The 24,409-nt window shown below is 41.4% G+C and overlaps 1 protein-coding gene across 11 annotated transcripts in view; it reads left to right on the forward strand.

The window, feature by feature from the left end:
* Positions 1–24,409, forward strand: part of celf4 (CUGBP, Elav-like family member 4) — an 88,118-nt gene that overhangs the window by 42,154 nt on the left and 21,555 nt on the right. For all 11 annotated transcript variants that reach the window (XM_040029100.1, XM_040029105.1, XM_040029102.1 and 8 more), the window contains exon 3: positions 23,654–23,702. In XM_040029100.1, coding sequence (XP_039885034.1) covers positions 23,654–23,702 — 49 coding nt within the window. The remainder of the gene's footprint in view (positions 1–23,653; positions 23,703–24,409) is intronic.

Below are 24,409 nucleotides of genomic sequence, written 5' to 3' on the forward strand. Positions count from 1 at the left end.
AACATTACATGATTCTGTGTGATAAACAAATGCTTTTGTAAAACATAAAACATGCACTCTCCATGCTCTCTGAAACATTAATTAAAGATTAACCATCCAATTGTTTGTGCCACATAGGCTATTTATACATTCTAAACAAATCTGCAGTTCCAAACTTGGAGCAGACTCTTATTTTGAAGGAATTGTTAGCCTGGGTCAAAACTGACCCAGACCAAGACATGAAATATGAAGAGTAGGTAAAAGTTAAATGACACAGTGCTTCGTAATGCAGCTATGACGCACTTTAGAATAGTAAACTCATCAGCTTCTGCGATGCTTGCAAGGCTTTAGATTATGCTCATATTTCCTTGTGAACAGAAAATGCAGGTTTCTATCCACCATTTTCACTACTTTGGTTTCTGTGGAGCTGGCACTCCACAGTCTCATGGGAGCCAATTTGCTATTATTTTCATATATTATAGTAATCCTATTCCCCGCGCTCTTCACCACTCTTTAATTCCTTTTTGTCTCCATCAGACCTCACTTGTTTCTTTTTTTCTACCGAAGATGTCCTCATCTTCTCCTCGGCTCTTACCTCGCTGGAACCCCCTCCAGCGTCTTTCTCTCTTTCTCTCTCTCTCGGCCTCACTCACCCTTCAAGCCTCCTTTCGATATCTCCCCACCTTTCGTCTCACCCTCTCCGCCTCCCCTTCTCTCACACTCCATCACCAGTTTCTTATCTGCCTCTCTCTCTGCATTTGCATCACCCTCACTTTTCCCTCTCCCTTCTCTAACTCATTGCCAACACGAACTCACTTTCTCCCCTCTCTCTCTCCACTCTGTGTGGGTCTCGCTCTCTCTCTCGCTCTCTCTGCGTCCCTCTGAGGCATGTTTAATTAAGCGTAGGGCTATGTGTCAGAAAGAGAGGGAGAGAACTAATGCTATCTGGAGCACCAGGCTAGACTAGGCAGGGTCTCCTCCTCTTCTCCTCCTGTTTTGTCTTTTCCTCCTCCCCCTCTCCCTTTGGCCTGGGCCAACAGTAATTACCCTGCTCATTAGCAGAGGGAAGAGGTAGGGGGGAGAGGGGGAGCCAACAGGGGAGTGGAGGACAAGAGGAGAGGAACAAAGGAGCAGGGGTGGACAGGTGAGAAGATAGGTGCAAAACCTAAACGTTCCTTAGGGTATTGTGTAAGATCGCCGGTGAAGTCGAGGGATGTTTGGGGGATTTTTTTTTAAGTATTTAGTGGCCTAATTATATCACCCTTAAAAAAAGCGTCCAAACTGGAAGTAGTAGAGTACATTTATACTTATTCTTATATACATATATTTTTCTACGTGTTTACACGAGAGGGTTGTGTTCAACAGCTAGAAGTCAATATAAATGTCTGCACGGAACAATTAATCACATGGGTTTGGTGTAAATTAATACAGTGTGCAAAAACTCACATATAAGAAATCCCACACGTCACACCTTTGCTAGCTTCTGTTGTGCTAGCATAAATCAGAGGAGTCTCTCATTCAGCGTTTCTTTCATCAGCGTTTCACACATCAGACATTTAAAGAGTTGTGGTTTTAATAAACACTTAAACAACAGTTAATATGATAGCGCATGAAATTTTATAGCATCTGTGAAAATTTGCCAGCATAGCAGTCAGGACAAGTCCTTGGTGCAACTTGCTTGTTTCCATTTCTGTGAAGCTATCATAGCCGGAAATATCTACACACGTCAATTCTAGCCCCGTTTGAATTTGGCAATCATGTCAGTGCCGCGTTTGTGTTGTTAAAAACCAGGTGTGCTATTTTATTAAAAAGACGTTCAGAAAACTGAAAAACTTCCATATCACATTATGCTAAATTTCCCAATGCTGTGCCAAACCTACATGTGTAACAGAGCAGTGCTGGCTTATGTCAGGTGTGTTGATGCACAGACCTTACAAGCGTACTCTCCTATTTGTCCAGGCAAGGTTCCAAGAGAGCAGGTTCATCTGGCTCACATGTAGGGAGCTCTTTGGCTGCTTGGCCCTCCTGTGTGAGCATTGGCTAGGATTACTTCTATCCTGCACTTTTAGTTAAATTAGTCGGGGTTGGAGAATTTCATTGTTCAAGTTTTGCTGTTTAAGCACTCCTTAAAAATTCCAGCTTTAGACTGCTTTTTGCGATTACATGCCGATTTAAGGAAAACTGATGGAACAAAACATCCAAAATTTAAGATATATATCGAAATGCGTTCAAAGTCAACTAAGCATAACTCTGCTGAGTCTTACAATGCTCCTGTCTTGTGTCTGGTAGAAAGAACTGTTCCTCTTTTCTTCTCTGCTTCACTGTATCTCTCATTTATTTCCGTGCATGTGTCATCTTATGTCAGCCGCAGCTCCATGTGCACCCTCCTCTGTGCTTTTTGTTCTTTCCCCTGAGTGCTTTCCTCCTGTTTGTCTTTGTCTATATTCACTCTACCTGATGCAGTGTTTAATAAAATCCCATGGTTCAAATGAGTCTCATAATAATGGGAAGTAAAATAATATTTAATCACAGTTTTCTACAGAGGCAAGACAGAGTTTATTTTTATTGCTGTAGTTGTGAGCAATAAAGATACACTTTAGTTGACCTCTTTGAACAGGGAACAGGGATTTGCTTGAAATGTAATTGTATCTATATGTTAGGAAAAGTAACCTCTCTCTCGGTTTCTGTGTGATTCACTCTTTAATTTAGTCTTCATTGTCTGGTCTTTGCAACTGCCAACAAAATAGGAGGTGCTAATGTCAACACTCTGACTTTAATTTTGCAGAAATAACAAGTAAATTATTAATGTAATTCTTTAAATACATAAACCTACAAATCTTCTCAGACATGACAGAAAACTGCACAGTTGTGATACTGGTTCATTCCATGTGTTACTTGTTCAGAGACTTTATACTTTTACAATATACAAATACATTGCCTGTCTTGGTTTGAAAGTCAAAGGAAAATCTACATACAGACATAAAAGGACAGCCAGGTAAAAGCAAAAAATACTGATCCTGTAGGCCTTAGAAACAAAGAAATAAAGGGGGGGGGGGGGGGGGGGGGGAGGGAGGGAGAGAAAACTCTTAAGGCAAGGTAGGTACAACAAAGTGCGTAGTAAAACATTAAAAAAAAGAAACTAAAGATACTAGAAACACAAAGACAAATGCTGGGAAGGGACCAGGGAAGGTCAACAAGCAGGGATAACAAAGAAGAGGAAGAAACAGGACTTTCAATGCACAGACAGGTAATTTGGAAACAGCCCTGGAGTAAGCAAAGACACTGGAAACACAAGGTGAGCAACTTCAAAATAAAGCAGGAAGCAACAACAATGAGAGCAAAGCAGAGATGAGGGAGACATAAAAGGAGGCACAGGAGCTACATGAAAAAGGTAAAAAAAAATACATAAATACATTTTTTTAAACATAGAACTCGTTTTTACAAACATGTGCAGTACTGAGCTTATCAGACATGACAGGGAAATGTCTGATGTAGTTGCATGAGACACAAATGCTGTGTGACGTCTGATTGTGGCAACATGGCAATAATGTAAGTAACTGAATTTACTAAATTTATTCATCAAGATTAAAATAAATTTACCCAGTCGCACAATTTACCCAGGCGACTGGGTAAATTGTGCGACTGGGTAAATTGTTAATCAAAACGACATACGTCCAGTAGCGAGAACATGTCTGAAGCAGCAGACTATCTCCTGCTGTTACATGTTGTGAAAAATGAAAATATGACAAAAATGTCATTGCTTTATTCTCCCCGATACTTGGAAGATGATATTACAAGCTTAAAATTGAGCATAGCACTACTGGATGGCCATGAGGTCAACTTTAGCCAGCAATCCTGGCACATCAGTGGCTGCCCACATCGAACCAACTGATACCCTTCTGCACATCCCATTAGCAGATCCAGATAGATACTTCACATACTGCAGCCAGTGTACAAATGCTGCTGTTTCTGCAAGCTGCTTTGCAACCCACAATCTCCTCCATTTCCTGCTATTGATGCTATATCTCTCATAAACAGTGTTCCGTCCATTGTCACTCTGTGATCAAATCTTTCTGCTGCTCTCCCTGCCTTTTGGCTTTCCATGTCTGTGCATGAAAGGGCCAAGAAGCCCTATAACAAAGTCACACCACTAAATATACCACAGCTCAAATAGCAACCCTATTTTGACTAAAGTGGTCCTGATAGAACCAGAGAAGCCAAAAACTCCAGGTGTAAACACTTCTCTATACCTACGGGATGCATTCTGGGATGTCAGGGCTGCATAGCTTTGAGTGGTCAATAAGACTTGAAAAGTGTTATATAAATACAATCCATTTAGTAGCCATTTCTAAGCAGGCAAAGTGGGCCTACTTCCAGAGGAATAACCCCAAAGGGCTGCCACTTAGTTCCACAGTATTTGATAAACTTAAAATCACTATAGGGACTTAAATTGACTAAATTGGGTCTGACAGCTTTATTTATTTTTTATTTTTACCTACAAACTTATAAATAGGGCTGTTTTAGGGTTTTTTTCTAATAATTGTTTTGAGTTTAATCATAATAGGCTCACACTTTGTACATTTCTAAATAATGTTTACTGCACAATAACCTATACCTAAACTTGGTGTCAGTTTGCATTATTTCCAAACATGAGCACTAGCTCAACCATCAACTGATGGCTGAGCTAGCACTCATGTTTGCTGCGTGCATTGTGGTTACCACTGGGAGCTTTCTAACTAATAACTGTGTGCATATGTGTACAATTCACAGAGGACTGAAGAACATGTTTCCGGGATCATTCCCGTTCTCTGTAGTTTGAATATGCACTTGTTTACTGGGAATGTGCTGGAGAAGTAACAGTGCCCAAACTGTGCTTCCCATAACTGTTGAACCATAGAGAAGTTTACATCAGGCTAACCAAATGTAACAGCACATTTAACTTTTAGCTTTTGCAGTAATAAACACAGAATACACAAAAACTTACCGCGGTTCACAAATCGCAACACTAGCAAATCAAGTGGAATAAATAATAAGCCACACCTATCATATCTTTTTTTTAATTAGTTCTGTAATCCTGCCCTGAATACATATGCATAAAGGAAAAAGGAACAATTCACTGATTACATGCAAGGTGGGCTGCAGGTGACAAGCAAACTGCTCTTCCAGGCCAGTGAGCTTGTTTGATAAATAACATGGATTTCTCCAGGGACAGCATACATTTGAAAAGAGGTATAAAAAAAACTGAGTAAGTCTGTCCCTGTGTACATCTGTTTATCAGTCAGACCTGAATGGTGATTTCTGAGTGATATTTACCTTTTTGATGCAAGCTTGCTGAGTTAACCTTCAGCTGCCTATACCATGCAAGAAATAATTGATTCCCATCAGTGCAGAGATCCTTTGTGGTCCAACTAGATAACTCGAAGAGCTACACTAAGAGAGAAAGAAGGAAATTAGTTCCCTTTGGAAACATCAATATATAATTTCCTGTTTTACATTGCATTTAGAATGCTGACTCAGATTACTTAGACCAAACTATTTAATAGTGGCTAACAACTAGTTATATTTGCCTGGACTGACTATTATGGAGTCATTCAGTCAGTATATTTAAAAACAGAAGAGCAGGGAAAGTTCCCAAGGTGCTTGGAGCAACATACCTTGAAAAACTATAACTTTCTAGCCTTTTTGAAGGCATAGATCACACCAAATATGGCTTTTAGTCTTTCCTTTTTTTTTTAAAACAGGATTAAATAAAACTCTTGAATCATTCTTTCCTTATTTCATCTTTAATGCCTTGAACATTTAAGCTCTAGCTGTGCATGTAAAAAGAGTTCTCCCACAACTGCCTCACACACTGTAGTTAATAGAATTACACTAGTGCTTGTATCATTGAGCTCTGTGCTATTAACCTTTCCTCTCCAGGTATCCTTTATTAAGGGCAAAATGGGCATCCCTCAGCAAAGACATGCCAGTGTTACCACGTTTTCAGCCATTGTGATTTTAATTAGAGGAATTTGGCCGCAGTCGACACCATTAGATCCTTTCATTTGTAATCTGAGTGAGTTGGCTGTGGCTGACAAGCTGACGTCCAAGACTCAAACGGACTCTTTAACCCCTCTGAGTAGATGGATTTTGTCTGACTCATCATCTTGGGCAAACACAGTGCTGCAGGAAACATTGTTGCAGAAGTGCAGAAAGCAGGGAAATCTGAGCATAAACTGTTATAAATAATGGACATATGTAGTTTTTTATAAGCTGGCTGCACTTTAAATGTTAAAAAGATAGATTTTTATGTCTTAAATATATAGATGAATGAGGAATTTTTATTTACTCCTTGACTGAGTAGATCTGGTGGCATTTTACTGGCATGGTTTGGATCCATTTTTACCCGTAGAGGGAAGGGCCACTGCAAATCAATACGCAGTTGCTCTGTGCGATCGCTGAGTGGCCCAGCATTTTCACTGAGATGCTTTATGTTGGGTTTTCCTTTAATTAGCCACTGGCCTGTACAATAACCTCAAATTTGGAAGGCATGAAAAAGTCCAAAAAGTGTTTCCCTTACACAACAAAAGTGCCAGAATTTACCAACACTGTGTTTAATCACAGCTAATCAACAGCTCACAGATGAACTGTTGAGTCAGTGGGTTTGAGTTGAAGATAAAATTATCGTTCTTGTAGTGTGTTCTGTAACAGTCGTACACATAGTCTCTCCCAGCACTCCACATAGCAGGATGTCTGCCAGTGCCACGGCCCCCTATGGCACTCTGTGCCTGGGTGTGCCATCTCGCGCAAAGTGAGAGGCTTTCACCACATGCACCATGCAGCATCTATTAGATTATACTCTGGCCCTTCTTGGGTTTGTAATTGTATTTGCCTGATGCTGTTTTTTAAGAATAGAATGGCCCTGGTCCCTGTGGCCCTCCTCTACCTGGTTTTTCAAGCTTTCTCCATGGGGAGCAGACCAGCACCAACCCCAGGATGAAATGTCGTCATGACAACCAGGAGGGAAATGGTAAATAGAGAAAGAAAAAAAGAAAGGCTTAATGTAGCCCTCCTGCCTCTGTGACTTTGCACTTCCTTTCTTCTGTTACATAATGTGCAAGGGGCTGTTCAGTTTGTTTAATTTCTTTGCGTCTCTTTCTGTTCCTCTCCTCCTTTTTCTGTTGCGTGAGGAACAAAAAATAGCAACAAATTTTGCTTTGTGCTGGGTCTCCCTGGGAGGGGAAAACAAAGGGCTGCATGACTCGTATTTCATCCCGTCCATAATTTATGGAGAGGCTAGGTTTAGGAAGGGACATTGCACTAACATGGGGGGATACTTGTCATAAGCATCCCCCAGAGTCATAAGCAACTGGAGGGGGCACAGTGCAAATCGATGATGACATGTGTTTTCTGTAAGCTACTCACTGTGCTTGCTGCCATTTTGCCATTGTAATCATTGCAGATATGCCCCCATTAAGTGTTATGTTATGTGTCAGTGACACTTTGTGGCAATGTTTAGTTGGTTAAAGAGTGTTTAAGGCCACTCATCTAAAAGTATCAGTTAATGGGAACTTGCAGATCTTGACAGAGACAGCCATAGCATGGATGGTTACAACATGACTTGCTCCACCATGCTCTGCTTATAGAGAGACAGCACATATTACTGTATATGGTATTTGACAGTGACTTAAAAAAATACATTGAGTTGCATCAGCTGTGACTAGTATATGATAAAGCACAACCTGTCTGCTAATCACAAATTACAGCCAGCCTCTCCTCTAGCCCTGATCCAGCTCTCTCCATAGGAAAGCAGGGCCAAGTCCTCCTGCCAAGTCCCCACCACTCCCCACTACAAGGTGCTTATAAATCGACATCCTCACAGATAGGTCAAGGTTTTGATTTGGTCATGACCTTAGTTCATAAATCTGAATGATGTAGGGGCCTTGGTTAAAAGGCCGCTGGATCAACCCTCAAATGGGATACTCCTCCCTGGCTTTCAGTGTCTTTCTCTCCTTCCCTGACTCTCTCTCCTCTTCCATCTCTCCTAAACTCACGTCCCTTTTTCAGTTCCCACTGCGGTCTCAAGTCCCCGGAGCCTCTATAACAGGCAGCGAGAGAGGGCGAGAGAGAGAAAGACAGAGAGGGGGAGAGAGAGAGATGGCGAGGGGGTGAAACAGGCAATCAATAAATCAATATGTTTTGTGCCACTAAGCTAGGGTAAGCTCACTCTCTCAAAGCTGCTGGTGCATGTACACACACACATACACTCACTTACCATCCCAGCAAATTTCTTTCAACACAAACAAACAAATGAAGGCCCAGGACAGAATGTCCCTTGCCAAAAGACATTTTGTTGTTTAAGGGACTTTCTTTTTTCCTATTCTGTTTCCTGTTTTGGATCATTAAGCCATTGATTTTTATTTCAACGGGTAAGTGGTGGAGGGGACCCCCTGGGAACTGGCTGAAAACCTCAACAGAGTGGCCCCAGCAGGAGTTTCTCTAGTTGTGACAGGCTGCTCCCAAGGGCCAGTGGGCCCTCTTAACTCTGCAGGGGAGAAACTATCGCCTGAAATCAGTCATTCTGCCTCAGCATTCCCAGGCACCACTCCATAAGGGTGTTCACTCGAATATCTATAGATTTCTTCTTGCAAAACGCCTTTGCAGCTACTGGAAGTACAAACTCGTGCATTTAGTTATAGATTTGGATTTGCGTCCTCACAGAAATTCTTGGAAGTGTACAAATGGTCAGTTCTCTTCATAGATTTTAAGTGTGTAAAAAGTTGGCTGGAGCATATGCCTTCCTATCACTAAGTCCAATATTTTTAGGTCCATGGGGGTGGTGAGGAGAGAGCAGGAGAGGCGCTGCGAGATACAGTAGCAACTCTGGCAGACCAAGATTCAGCTGGCCAACAGCCAGGAAGATATTACAGTCAGATATATAGTAACACAGATGGATGCACTCAGCCTAAAGAGGCTGACATATTGGCCAGCGCTGTCATAAGAATGACATAATACCCACCCTGACAGGTAATGAAAATAAAGGCCACTCCACTGCAGAGTTGCATAAGAGCTTTAACTTTAGCTCATACAACGTAAAACATTACTCCTGACATATGGGATATCCCAAGGGAAGTTGGATGTGGAAGGTGGAGGGCTTACAATTGGAAGGGGTCCCATAACATGCTGGAGATGTAACTCTTGATCTTAGCACTCACAGCCACAGCATGCAAAGAGCTCTCCTGCTTGTCTCTTTTATATAGAGATGTTATTTTGCATTTCATTAAAATGCACCTCAGTGATTCACACTGAATCGATCTTCTCTCTCTTTCACAAAATGCATTCATACTGCACATATCCAATCTGACAACTTGCTTTCTCAGAGACTGTAAAGCTATACTTTTATTTATTTTTTTATTTAGCTGAATTTACATGATGCAATAGAGACAAAAGCACCCTAGAAGTGGATAGATCACCTACTTAAGTATATCTGTTGTACACATGTTTGCATGTTAAGTTCAGTGTGTACTAAATAAAGATCATTTGGTCATTTGGTTGAGGGTGTGTGTCAATGTGTATGCATATGTGTGTGTGTTGGGGGTAAGGGCGTCTGTTTCAAATGATGAGATAAATATGAAAAACTGCTGTGTTTTGGCACCATTCCTACAAAGTACATCAAAGCATAGGGCTGAAATTAACACCAAGGGAGCTCGGCATGTGAACAGGAGCTCCTCTGCTAAAAGAGCACATAAGTGATGATGTGCATTAGAGGTGGGAATCACTATACATCCCACGATACGATATTATCATAATACTTAACGCACGATACGATATTATTGCATTATTGCACATATATTGCATATATTATTGTACATAAAGGTAAACTTTATCAATATTCATTTTATCTAATAACAAAGTCTCGCACTCAGTCTTTCTCTCATTTCAGTCAGTTTTATTGTTGACAAACTGGACGGTTTGTATTACAGTCTAGTCCAACTTAACTGAATGCAACCATCTGGTACAATTATAGCTATTCTGAACTATGCAATTTATGAAAACTATGCAGCCCCTTCAGCAACTGAAGAATTTGAAAGTAAATTAAAACAAAATATAATTTTACATTAAATAAAAAAGTTTAAAAACTTAATTAAAATAAAACATGTCTTAAATTAAAATAAGTAAACTGTCATGTTTATTGCTGCCATAAAAAAAGTTAAACACATTTGGACAGTGAAGGAATGTCAGGATTCTTGCTCAGAAAAAGGATCAACATGCTCTGAAGTCAGAGCACAAAAACCTTTTTTGTAACAAAATATCGATTTCTGCTGTCCCTGTATCGATACATTATTAGCAAACAAAATATCACGATACTACACAGAATCGATTTTTTCCCCCACCCCTAATGTGCATGAGGGGAATGGTTACATTAATTCTCTTTAACTGTGGAGGAAAACTGACATAATCTTCCTTAGCAAATAAAATCCATAAACAAAAATAAACATCCATCACACCGTGTCCCACCACGTCAATCATTTTGCTACACTCAGCTGGTTTTGTTATGAGAGTAGTTTATAGTGGCAGACAGCAGCTGTATCGTTTGCTGACTAACATTACAAATTCAGTTTGCTTACCTTGTAGTCTTTCTTTACTTGTGCTTCAGCCACGCTATTCTAGCATGTCACAAATTCCCATTTCAGTAGTTTTCTTAGGAAAGTAAAGCGTGAAGAAACAATTGGTTGAAGAAACTACACAAAGCACAATAATGAATTAATATCTGTATAAAATTATCTACCGGGGAAACACGCAGTAGCAGAAAACTCCTTAATGTATTCAACTAAGCAATGCTGCATTTTGTATTTTGTAATTCAGCTAGGTTTGTGTTATTGCACTTCATATCACACATTAAAGGCCTTACGTGTCACTGGCGCTACTCACAATGCCTTTAATGACTACTTTGTCCTTCGGTATGGATGGGTAAAAATTAAAACTAAGACAATAAATATTCATAAATTAAATTAACCGAACTCCAACAAAAATGGAGGAAACAATTTTTTTCATTTTGCTCACTAATGTTTTCCACTTCCTTATTCAGGTCTTCCACCACCTCCTCTCCCTGCCTCCCTATGTTTGAAAAGAAAAGCAGCTGGAGATACTTTACAGGTTCAATTTGAACAAACTTTTCCTTCATTAATAATGAAATGTATTCCCCTCTTTTCCCCTCTCTCTCACTTCCCTCTGGAACGAACTTGGTGTTGGTCTGTTGCTGCTACTTAAAACTTCCCCTCTCTCACTTAGTTGCTTAAGACTTCCTCTTATCCTCAGTATAAACCTTCACTTTTAAATGAGGAAAGCAAGTGGGGTGGCATAGCCACCGTTCCATCTTTCCTTCGTTTCTTCTTTGTCTCTTTGCATGTTTTCAGGATTACACAGAGTGAGCCTTTGATAATTTTACAGGCCACTGAAAAGTGAAAACTATCAATGTGAATGTGGGAATAAATGCGTGTGTGAAAAACAAAGACAGACTGACACATTGGCTGTTGCATCCTTGAAGATTTTTTTCTGTGTGTGCTTGTGCTTGTGTTTGTGAGTGTGTGGTCTCAGGTATTTCTCAAACTTAGTCACATAGTCAGGAGACATGTTAGAGATGGAGGTGTGTTTTAAAGTAAGGGTGAAGTTATGTTGGTTATTAGTTACGTTAAGTCAGTGTAATGCCCTCTAAAGTCATGGACGTTTGACTCTGTTAGCAAGTGTGTATGAATGTAGGCAGACCGGTGAGTTGCATGAAACATACAGGCCTGCATCATTGTTTGTGAGCGCTTGTGTGTACTTTATACTGCATTCAGTCATGTGCATGTGCATATTTTTGACTAGTAAGTGAGTGGGAGTGAGAGAACATTCACATCGCCCACCTGGGCTTAGCTTGGAGCCAACAGAGCTGTCTTACTGAAAAACTCCCTGTTGTTTCTTTGGCGGAGCCTAAGAGGCAGATTTGACTGTATCACTCCCTTCTTTCTCATCCTCCTCCTCCTCCACTCTTAACTCCTCTCTTCTCTCTCACACTGCTCTGTTCCCAACACTCTTTCTCTTTCGCTCGTCTTCCTCTCTTCCTGGCTTTTCTATATTTAATCAGGCGGGGAGCACGGAATTAGTGATTATTTGATGGAAATATGCAGCTAAGAGAAGGAGTGTGTGTGTGCGTGCATGCACATGAGAGACAAGCTGCCATTTATTTCTCTGAATCCTTTGAAACCCTCCCGGCATTTAAGGGCAGTCCAGCGTTTGGAGAGTATGAAGGAGTACAGAGGTTACACATTACATAATAGGCTTTACAGGGTTTTAGATGGACAATGCACCCGTGAATGATACCTCCATGCAATTTCCCTCTGCCTTTTTTATTTATACTAGCATCCCTCACATCCCCTACTAGCCCCTGTTTCTCTCCATTCAGGGGAGCGTTGAGGCCATGTTAACATAGACACAGGATAGTCATGAATTTAAGAATCAAGGTGCTTTCAGTCATGTCAAAGGGAGAAAAAAGAAAAGATGTATTTAATTTAAAATGCCCTGGAATCATTTTTTAAAATTGGCTTATAAAATACAGAATATTTATATATAGCCATTACACTTAAATGTACTTTTTCTGTTGCTAATAATCTAGTGTTAACATTAAGACATGGGAGAAGAGAGTCATCCTGTGGTCAAGGTTGTCTCCAGACTTTTATTATGTCCATGTTAGGGCAGTGTTGTTTTTGATCTGGTAGAAACAGTTACAGCTGACAGAAGCAACAGTGGAAAGTTGTGAGATGCTTTTTCTGTCTGTCTTAGAAGAGTAAGACAGAAGCATTTCTCCACTAACCGCAGGCCGTCGCTGATGAAATCCACCCAACAAATGCTTCCAATCAACATGTTATGTTTTGTATGTTTTTGGGCAGCTTCTTTAAAGCGTCTTCTGTTTGTTGGCAAATCCTTCAGTAATGACTTCATAACTTCAAAATGCCAGTGTCTATTCCTTTAAATCTTCCCAAGGACTCTAGTTTTATATTTTTCTGTCTGCAGTCAGAGCACTCAGTGATAGATGGAAACCATATTCCTTAAGCTGTTACAGTGTCATGGCATTAAGCTCATCAAACTCATTAGATTAAGACAGGAGGGGGGAAATCAGTATCAACAACTCATTTTTCCTTACATCACCCCCCACCCCCCTCCACCACCACCACCCTTCTGGGGGTTTTCCAGGACAAAAAAGCTGGCTATTTTGAGTGACAGCTCATTACAACACCGTCTTCTAACCCCTCTAACCTTATGAGACAGAAGCTGTGTGTGTTTCCATGTCTGTGTGAGTGTGCGTGTGCAGGCTTTTCAGTCTACTTGAACACGAGAGAGGTTGCATTTCCTTCCCGAGCCGCAACGATGGCGCGTTTGCCCATGCTGCTATTTGTGTCTATATTTACATTTGCATATGCTGTAAGGTGTCTTTCATATGCATGGGGCTTTTTAAGTCAGCTCTCGCTCTCTTCTTCTCACTTGCACGCATTTCACACATGCACACACGCGTGTGCACACACACACGCACAGTCTAGCGATAGTCAGCTCATGAATACAGTGCTCCCGCAGCAATTATGGGAAACCCACTCATCGTCTCTGTACCTCGGTGATGGCTGGAGAGGAGGACAAAAAAAACTGTGGAGGGATGCAAGTGAAGGCAGTCTGCTCGGCTCAGACAATGACAGCCCGCACACTTATTTTTATTTTATTTTATTTATTAGATAAGTGAAAAGCAAAAACCCAGTTATGGCATGCCAGTACCAGCCATGATTTATGTTCACCTCTGGAAAGAGAAAAGTAGAATTTATGGCTTTCTCATCTGGCCTAATCTTCACTATATGCTGCAAAGCCTTAGCAATGCAGCAAGCTTAGAGGGGGAGAGAGAGCGAGAGAGAGGCTGAAAATTGTCCTCTACAATTTCTGTAGTTAGCTCTTTTCTTTTCTTTCTCTCACTTACTTACCAACTCTATCACATTTTGTCCTTGTTGTTTTTTTTCTTCTCCCTTCCTGCACACTTTCATACACAAGAACAGCAGCACATACACACAGGTGCGCGTGCACACACACACACACACCCACGAGCTTTGAACGCTCCTAATCACACGCGTGCAGGTGCACCATGCACGCAAACTCACACATGCACCGAGAGCTGCTCCGCACCTCGGCAACACCTTCGCTTCTCTTGCACCAATTTTCTCACACTTTTTTCTTTCTTCATTCTCCGCGTCTTCTCCTTTCTTTCTCTTGCTGCCTCACTCTGCACCTCCGCCCTCAACCACCTCCACATATAGATCCATTCTTTTTATAGTCAAAGCTATTGTCCCTATGGCAACATCAGAGTTGTTGATTGCCAAGGTGCTGTACATCTAATTATATAACTCACAAAAGGTGTGTGCGTGCTCTGCAGGCTTTTTGTTTCCCACCCTGGCACTGTTCTATTAGTGATGCCTCTTTCTATGATGAATCAAGCTGTAGTGTGATAATCAACCTGTGTTCAGGGCTCTTAAAAAAGATCTTCCGAGTCAGCTGTGATGCTTTGTGCCTTAAAGAAACAAATGAAACATTTATGTAAACTTAAAATAGAATATTTTGACATATGATATATCATTTGGGAGCGCATCTCATTTGCGTGAGTCTTTAGTGAGTCGGGGCGTAGCTCATGTACGAGTGCATGTCACAGGAGAGTGTGGAGCCATAACAGGTTCTGACAGGGCAAAATCATTTGGGGGTGCAGATGATGTGCTTTTTCTATCCTGTTACGCTGTGACAACAGAATTCTCAACTGTCGATTCCTATTAAAGTGTTCGCGGGAAGCATAAACCCTGTCTGCTCTCATTCCACATAGATTCTTATCCAGGTTGGAGCACTGAAAAAACGTGGAGGAAATGAGGGGAAAACACTGTTTTCATGCATTAACTTGCTGCGGGGAAAAAATAGGTCTTAACACTCATTTACTCTATTCGACAAACAAATTCATACAAGAGAAGAGGAGGAAGAAGAATAAGGGGGGAATAATAGGAACAAGAATAGAAAGAAAAACAGAGAGAGAACTACATTTTCATTTTAACCTCTCATTCAAAATTGCTCCAGAGCCTTCCCACTACTGCCAGCATTCAGGCTGCTTGCCAGTGAAAGAAAGAGAAAACAGGAGGAGATAAAAAGAAGAGGTGGGCTGGTGTGAAATGGATCAAACAATGGATGTGAGAAAAAGCATCGCTGCTCTCAACCAACTGCGGGCAAAACAGAAAAAGGAGTGGAGGAGGAGGAGGAGTGGGGGTGTGCGATAACTTGCAGCTTTTAAAAATGTCTGTGTTTTGTAACTAGTTTATTTTTTTGACAACATGTCGTCAGAAAGTTGGGGAAAGAATTTTCAAAGAAATTGTCTTTAACCGGGAAAGGATGGATCTGCATGGAAGTTGAGCATAAATAGACCGAGTGGACCTTTTGAGTTGTCATTATTCTGACACACACATTATTCCCAAGGTCGAGAATGATGCTCCGTGCTCGAGGGTGTGATTTGATTTGGATGCTTGTGTACGACTTGCGTGTGTGTGCCTGTCTATCATCCTCTGTCTTCATGTTCCGTGCATGCTTGAACGGTGTTTAAAAGCCGTGTTGATGAAGGAATCACCGGGTGATCAGAGGGTCGGACAGGGAGGCTTGCCTTCTTTTGTGATCTCTGTGTGTTTCCCTTTCATCTGCCTTTGTGGAGACGTAGTGATCTCCGTAGACACTACTGGGACAGCAGCACCACAGAGCAAGCAGCAGCATATAGAAACAGGCAGGGGGAAGAAGGTGGCGGTATTTTTCATTTATGTAGTGGCTTTAGAGGGATTTCTCAGTTCAGATAGAGAGGCAGCTTTATATTAAATTTGAATTTGTTTAGGATGATTTTGCAAGGGAGGCTTGGGAATTTAACTTCCGCCATTCAAATACATCTTTCACCACCAAACATTAAACCTATTTCAGCTGCAGCTCAAAACCTAGCCCTAAAAACACTGTGCATGTATATTATTCTTCAGAGAAAGCGAGCTGCTTCGTGATCTTATAGAATTTTGAACATTAAGAAATACTGATCAGTCTTTTTTGGGGGGGGGGGGGACATAGTGCATACTGCAGCCAAGTTGTCATTCTACTAGCCACATTAGCGCTGCGGTTCAACAGCCACATAAAGTACAGTCTGTGCCAGTAATTCATAATTCATCTGGATGCCTTTTTTTCGCCCCTTTCTCTCTCTCTCTTAATATTTATTTTGTTCCTGTCCACTCCGGCTGACTGCAGCATGCTACTCAATCCCACCCCAAACAACTGGGCCAGGCTGTGCTGTTGTCAGGAAATTCTCTTCTCGTTCTTGATCTGACGCGAAACAGATTGCCCATCTCCGTTTGTCTGTAAAGATGAAAGGGGATAAAGAAGAAGACAATGCAACAAAAGGGAAGCGATTGTGATGTTTTGCTTTATAGCCCTCTTTACCCTCACACGCAGACCCTGATCTCGCTGCAATATGTTTCACTTCAAAAGAGAGGTTTAATGTTTGGCCGTATGTCAGAATGAAGAACTACAGCGGTGGTTGGGGGGGGAAATACTCAGTGAGATGTGTAGACATTAGTGGAGATTAAACCTGAGAGGAAGCCAAGTGAGATTTAAACATTCATCAATTTATAAGCTGTTATCAACACTACTATAGAATAGACCTAAAGGTTCTTGTCAAACCAAGGCAGGCCTGGTTCCAGTACAAAATGACTTAGGATCCATCTGAAATGAGTTTGGGTGTGGACACCCAAAAAGGTACCTGCCAAAAACAGATTACAACCATTTATATATGTCTGCAGCTGCTTTTAACGAATTAAAGAGCAATAACAAAAACTATACATTACTGTAATACCCCCGCCTGTCTCTGATACACCTTTGTTATTATTCAGTTCCAACTGAGGGTGCAAGGCATGCTTTTGTGCCCCGGTAGAACTGGAGCCTGGGGCAACATCAAGTCACACTGCATTTCTGGCATTTCAGGAACTAGTAGAACATCATGGTGGCTGTTGTTTGTTGGTAACAGAATTGTGTCTGACAAATGCCTAGTATGATCTTGTAAAGATCAACATGCAGCCTCCTGAGATACGACACATCTTTACTACAACTATCTCCACTCAAATCCCAGCTTGGATTATTACATTTAAATATTAGGAGCACTTTTTTTAAAAAGTGGACTTTGTTAACATCTTGATACATAAATGCCACCCTGAGATTTTTGCCTGATTCATAGCTCGGCTAGATAACAGAGTCTCAGATATCAATACCAATAAGAGCATTACACGATCTTTTGTAGTGACAAGAAATCTAAAAGAGGTGGAGCAGTGGTTAATGTCAAAGACTCCTTGCAGGGTGGTCCTGTTCTGCTGTTTCGCTGCCTAAGACTTTTGAATATATTGCTGTTGACATCTGCTCTGGAGGTAGTGACCATTTTGCTGTTAGAATTTATGGCCCCCTTCTGTATGCTGTGAAGCCCTGAGAGAAATTGCCAAACTAATATCATTGTATATTACTTCTGAGGTAGTTATTCTGGATGAGTTGAGTTTAGATTGGCTCTCATATAGAAAGTAGCTTATTTTACTCAAGAAATCAGTGACCATGTTTTAAAAAAAAACTCCTGCCAAATTTACGTCTAGAAGAACAATTCTTCTTTAGTTCACACAGATTTTTCTTTTACATAGAGGTGATGGTTCAAGTGAGCTTAATAATGTCCCATATGTAACTTTGTGATCCACAAATAAGTATTTGTAACAGAATTTAGTTTGACACGACTAAATACTGACTGAAGAATTTGAAAAAGTGCCACACTCCTGATAAGAAGACAAGAATGATTTTAAAAATTACAGTGAATTACAGTGTATATTTGTTTTCCTTTAGTAGGGTAAAGGAGATATGAAAAGGGAACTTGTCTGCTGAGATGACAAAATAGGCACTGCACACCAACGCTAAAATGCCATCCCATCTGTGAAGCATGGTGGAGGGATCGTCATTGTTTCAGCTGCTTTCCTTCTTCAGAGTCTTGAATTCAAAACAATAAAAAAGAAACAAAGAAAAATCTGGTTTTGGGGTGAAAAAGTCAGAGTCCTGACCCTAACCAAACTAAGGTGCTGTGGCATGACCCGAAGAAGAATGTGCACTCAAGCCACACCTGAAATATTAATGTACTCAAACAACTTTAAGGGAAGCATGCCCTAAAATCCCTCTAACAGCAGCTGTAGTAAAATTCTGATAGTGGTTCTTCCTGTTACCTCCAGGAGTTATTAAATTCAAGCATTTGTTAACATTTACTTTACACATTGTCCAGCTCATCCTGCTACATGACACTGGTAAAACATTTGTTGCACAGATTAGTTCAGGCACTTGCAAATATAGCTGTTCAGTTTGTGACTGAATGGCTTGTAACGAACACATCTGATGCTGTGGCAAGCAAAGGCCAGTTTCAGTCGTCACCTGAAGCAGTTGTAACGGTGATGCGTGAGATTTTGTTTCGGCATTATAAAACATTCTTGTAACTTAGGAGGAAAAATCATATACTGTAGAAGCTTAATTTGTGTCAAATCTTAATTGTTGCTTTTAAAATAGGTTGTGATCACGTGTAAAATCTAATATACACCTGCTTAATGTTTCTAGTCAAGCTAATCTTGCCATTGAGAGTGGATTTTTCTCGCCATCAACAGCCCAGTTTCCCAAAAGCATCTCAGGGTTATAACCATATTTGTTCAGCTAATGTTTCCATTGGCGCGTTTCCATCCCAAGATGAGTGTTATGCATGCTGAGATACTTTGGAAAGCAGGTCCAGGTCGAGTGCCAGTGGTTCATTTGACATGAATACCAGCATTTGGTTACAGTTGCACTCAGCGACATTGCTCCTGCAGATAATTTTAACATTTGGAGCAGTTCTCTTTTTTTTTGTAGATGCTTTTATGTGTACCACACTTAAGAACCAGTAATTATATGTATGAGCAGAGAGCAAAAGAACCCCAAACATCTCAGCATTCAAATGGGATAAAGACAAAACGAAAGCAATTGGAATGTAATAAGAAAAAGGCCTTCGACTGTAAAATGTAAAATAGAGCAAGTTTTGACAATAGTAAGGGAGGAATATTACGAGCAGCCTTCCTTGCTTCCCTGGGAGAGTTTCATGGAGTGCTTTCTCACTGTGATAATGAAATGACCTGGCCTGCACTGCTCTACTCTCTCTCAAAAACACATCTGCTAGACGAGGGTGAAAATGAGAAAATCCTACCTCCTCTCCCGAGTTTCGTAAAGCATACTTTCAATATTCTTTTTCACAGAGTGATGGGAGTATGAGTGACTGTGGACTTTCGTGTCCTTGCGAGTGTTGTGTATTAATGTAGCTCTGTGTGCATGCATTATTGTGTGTGTGTGTGTGTGTGTGCGTGCGTGTCTGTGTGTGTGTGTGGCTTGTGATGCTGGCATTGCCTTGAGCAACTTGTAATAAACTGTATTTGAAGTGCATCTGACATAACAAGGTACTATAAAGAAATTCAGCGAAAAGAAATCCCGTAGAGTTGTCATCAAAATATTGTTCCTATAACTTCATTTTTGTGCTTTGCACACAGTGAAATCAATACTGTAAGCAGCAAAACTCAGATCAAGGACTTCAGTTTTGTCCCATTTCAAAGGAGAATCCAATAAGGCAACGCTTGAGTCCCACACTGCTTGGAGCTAATCTTGTGGGCCTTGCTAGACATTCAAGCCACACTGATTCAGAAGAATGACTCACCAGTTTGGTAGAGCACAGACTGCATGCAGACCATGTATTCCCTCAGCTTCTAGTTAACAGGGAATCTATGGCAGCACTGAGGCAGAGCACTGTCGTTGAGTTACATAATCAACAGAGGAGTGTAGCAAGAATGTGTGTGAGTGTGCGTGCCCCCATGCATTTGTGTAGCTGCAGTTCCTCTTGAGCTGTCAATCATGTGGTACACACCAAGGCCATTCTCAACACAAGTCTGCTGACTTTCAGCAAGAATGGAGCTTAGCATGTGTGTGTGTGATTCTTTTTTTTTTTTTTTTTAGGCATATGAAATGAAAAACAGGCGACCGCACTTACAAGGATGAGGAGAGAAAGCGATCTACAAACAGGGTATTAGGTGTGCGTGCTGTGAGATGAGCCAATTTAGGCACTGCACATGTTGACTCACAAAGCTACATTTACATATCTTTTGTGCATACCTACACTTATTTATTTCCCGACCCGCGCACACTTGCATAGGCCTATTTTGTGCTGTTGCATGTTCTGTGTACGCGCCAGACTTGTGTGGATAAGCATCCATGTCTAGTCATGTGAGCTTAGCCACTTACTCTTATTTCATGTCTGTGTGTATATATATGTATGCATGTATGGATTTTAGCCTCTTTTGTGTAAATGAGATTTTTCACTGGTATTAGGCTAAAGAGAGCTTCTCCTGCTCAATGCTGCCATCTGGCTTTAGCTAGCACTACCACAGACATCCGAGGGGAGCTATCTGTGCGAGTCAGCGTGTGGGTTTAACAACTGTTTTGGGATCAGTTGTCCAGTGGGCTGGTGCTAACTCACCCTATTATGAGCAGGATGATAAAGCTGACCTTGAAGCAGTTTATGGGCCTGGAGTAATGGAAACCACTGATAGAGAGCCCATGAAACAGCACTCAGCCCTCAGTGACAAAAAGAAAATAATGGTTTAACCACTTAACATTATTTTGAACGGTATCTAAAAATTTATGAGCAGACATTTCGCATGCTGGTGCTCAAGTGGCAATGATGATTTAAGGGATTCACCAATTCATCCGGGTTCACGGGATTTTGCACGTTAAGAGTGAGGAATTATTGTTTTAATAAAATCTAGCCTTTTATATGTTATTACATATAAGAGATCAAGTATATATCACATACTGTATATTGTTGCCATCGCCATCCCCAAATAGTTTTTTGTAGCTTCTCTAAACTCCAAGTGAAGACTTAAATGAAGACCTGCGTAATTAAATAAAATCTCAGTGGGTCCGTGTTATCATATAACATGCAGGTTAATGCTGACACTTGCATAAAGAACTAGTTGAGGTAGAACACAATTAGATAAGATTGAGGTCAAACTATTTGTATGAATCATAGTAAAAGTGCTCATATGTATGCAGGCCTTTACCCCCGCCCCCGACCCCCTCGGGAGCATTGAGCTGACGTTGTCCCATACTCTGATCCATATCTTCTTCTTCCCCTATGTCCTGTTTTCCTAATTCCCTCTCCCCTTACTCTTCTTCCCTATCCCACTTCCCTTTTTTATCACTACATTTATTCCTTCCATCGCCACCCTTTTTTCACTTTTTTCATTTAGTTTTTTTTACTTTTCTCACCCAGTGTGATCTCACCTTTCCTGCGATCAGTTGTTTACCTAACACTTTTTTGATTCACATACGGTCATGTGAAAATAAAGTTTTCACAGCGATCCATGCAATCGTGTAAAAAAAAAAAAAACTAAGTACACCCTGATGAGTAACTGGCAGAGCCACATTTAGCAGCAATACTTTTGAGTAATTGTTTTCTCCATGAATTTATCAATGTCTCACATCATTGTGGAGACATTTTGGCCCTCTCTTAAGGTCCCGCCAGAGCATTTCAATCAGGTTGAGGTCTGGACCATTGCAACACCTTTCTTTTCTATTTCAGCCATTATGTTGGAGACTGTTGCTACGTTTGAAATTATTGTCCCGTTGCATGCCCCATTTTCGGCCAATCTTTAGCTGTTGGATAGATGGCCTCACATTTGACTCTAAAATATTCTGGTATGCAGAGGCATTCGTGGTCGACTCAGTGACTGCAAAGTATCCAAGTCCTGTGTTTTCGGAACAAGGCCACATCATGACCTCTCCACTGATGTGCTTGACAGTTGGTGTGAGGTGTTTGCGCTGACATGCTGTGGTTGGTTTTTGCAAAGCGTTGCACTGTGCATTATCAAACATCTCAACTTCAGTCTTGTCTGTCCAAAGGTCATTATTCCAGAAGGCTTGTGGTTTGTTCGGTTGCAGCTTTGCAAACCTTAGCTGTACTGGGCATGTCCTTTATAGAAAGGTAGCCCTTCCAACAGGCCATACTTGTTCATTTTAGCATCATGTTTCTGAGGTCTGTAGAGCCTGAAATGTAGCTCTTGGTGCATAATCTGACCCTGGTTTGAATTTGCTGAGCCAGCAACTCCAGGGAAGATTGTGGCATTTTAGAGGTGCTTATACTTTGTTGGTCAATTGATTAGCAGTTTGTGACTGGGTGTACTTAGTTTTGCACAGGATTGCACAGAGTCCTGTGAAGTCTTGTGAAAACTTTTTTTCACAAGACTGTACTCTCGCTTTTTACTCATTTTTAACTCCCTTTTTTTTTCCATTCCCCATTTTCTTTATCCCCTCTCGTCCTTTTTCCATATCAACAGCCAGTCTGATAAATAATGCATCACAGCACATTAAAAACATTAGCAGGGTTCTTGGCTGTCAAAGAGAGGGAGGAGACGAGGGAGATGAGGGAATGGGTAACTCAAGTGTTGTGGGGAATGATGTGATTTAATATTAGCAGCTGAAAAGCGCCAGAAAAGGGTGAAGGTCCGAGCATTAATTGTGTTTGCGCCGCGTCCTCGTGTCCTCGTGCTCAAAGTTTTTTGCCTTTTGGGGAATCATCTGAAAGCTTGCAGATTCATAAGGGTGATGACTGTATCAGCAAATTCAAAAGAAAAGATTTTAATGACATTTTGCAAAACACTGATTCTGCATCACACAGAACCTTGACCTTTCCCTTCTCCCTTTCATCCTTCACATTCCCCATCTTCTCCTCTCCTCTCCTTTTCTTCTCCTCTCTTCTGATCTCTTCTCCTTTCCTCTCTCCCTTCCCTTCTATTCCTCCTGGCAGCATGGCGATTGGCATTATTAAAAATTGATTGGTGGCGAGCGTTTAGCAGGGTGGCGAGGCGGAGAGGAAAATTTTGACAGGCAGGAGTGAAATGAAAGGAGGGCCTCGGCGGACACAGTGTGGAAAGGTCTCAGTGGGGGACAGCGTGTGTGTGTGTGTGCGCGCGCGCGCACGCGTGTGTACTGGTGTGTGAGGCTAAAAGAAGACTGTGCAAGAACAATTTGCAATGAGGCTTAGGAGTCTGAAAACCCATGTAAGATAGAGTCTCACTGTACAGTATGTACTGTATGTGTTGGCTGCGCTGTACGTGCATATGTATCACATAAAAACACAAAGCCCACACTGATAATATTGTGGTGCCACATCAAACCTCTAGAGACAGAAACATTCGCAGTAGCTCTGCTGACCCGGTGTTACCTTTCCTCTATCATCCCCTCTTTCTATCTTTCCCTTCATCCCTCTGCTTATCCCCCTTTCCAACCCTTTTCTCTCCTTTCATCTCAGATCAAATAATATTTCCAACCCATATTCCCAACCAGCTATTCCCCCAATGGCTGTAAGTGCTGCAGCTTTGGAGATTTTCAATACATTTTACCCTCAATTTCGGCTGAGTGATTCTAAAAAAGTTTTTTTTAGGAGGGGGGAGGGCGGGGGGCGGGGGGTAAAAGCATGTGCCATTACATGATACTAACTGGGTTCTTTGTCTCCTGCTTTCTTCTTTCTATGTCACAGATGAACAGACCGATCCAGGTGAAGCCAGCAGACAGTGAGAGTCGAGGAGGTACTGTACGCCCCTCTTTGTTGCCTTTTTTCCCTCCACTTCCATTCTTTGTTCTAGCCCTTCAAGCATGTTGCCTGCGCGTATCAGCCTCACCATTATCTGTCCTATTAAACGATGCCCCGTACCTCGACGCGGGCTGACAGCGCGGCCCAGCCAGACCCTCCAGTTTTCAGAACACATTATGTAAACGGAGCTCTTCCTGGCCAGTGTAGCCTCTAGCTCCTTTCCTTGAGTCTCATCATATGCACTGATGCATGTACAAACGCGTATGCATACACGGAGATACGCATGACCTGTCATTTTCGAGGGGGAAACAGGTCACTTTGTTTGTCAAACACCAAGGCAAACAAAGCAAACCCAATTTGACTAATGTCACAAGCTTGTGTCAGCCAAATGAACTGAAAATGTAAATGACAGGTCTGTGTGAATGAAAGTGAATTCCGGTCTGGTATTTTGTGTGCAGTGCGCCATATTGACAGCTAAGGCCGCTTAAAGCGAATTTTCTATGTCTAGACAAGTAGTGACCTGCTCCTGACATCAATCAATGGACTGTACAAGACAAGATTGATGCAGTCTGACCAATTTTGGCTGAAGTCTTTCAAAGTTTTCAGTTTTTAATATAACAGGCACCAGAGTGATTCTCCAGGCACAAGAAAGATGGAAAGGGTGAGGGGAGGGGAGGGGGGGAGAAGAAATGGAGCATGCAA

The sequence above is a fragment of the Simochromis diagramma genome, unplaced genomic scaffold, assembly GCF_900408965.1.
Source record: "Simochromis diagramma unplaced genomic scaffold, fSimDia1.1 OVJJ01000483.1, whole genome shotgun sequence".
NCBI lineage: Eukaryota > Metazoa > Chordata > Actinopteri > Cichliformes > Cichlidae > Simochromis > Simochromis diagramma.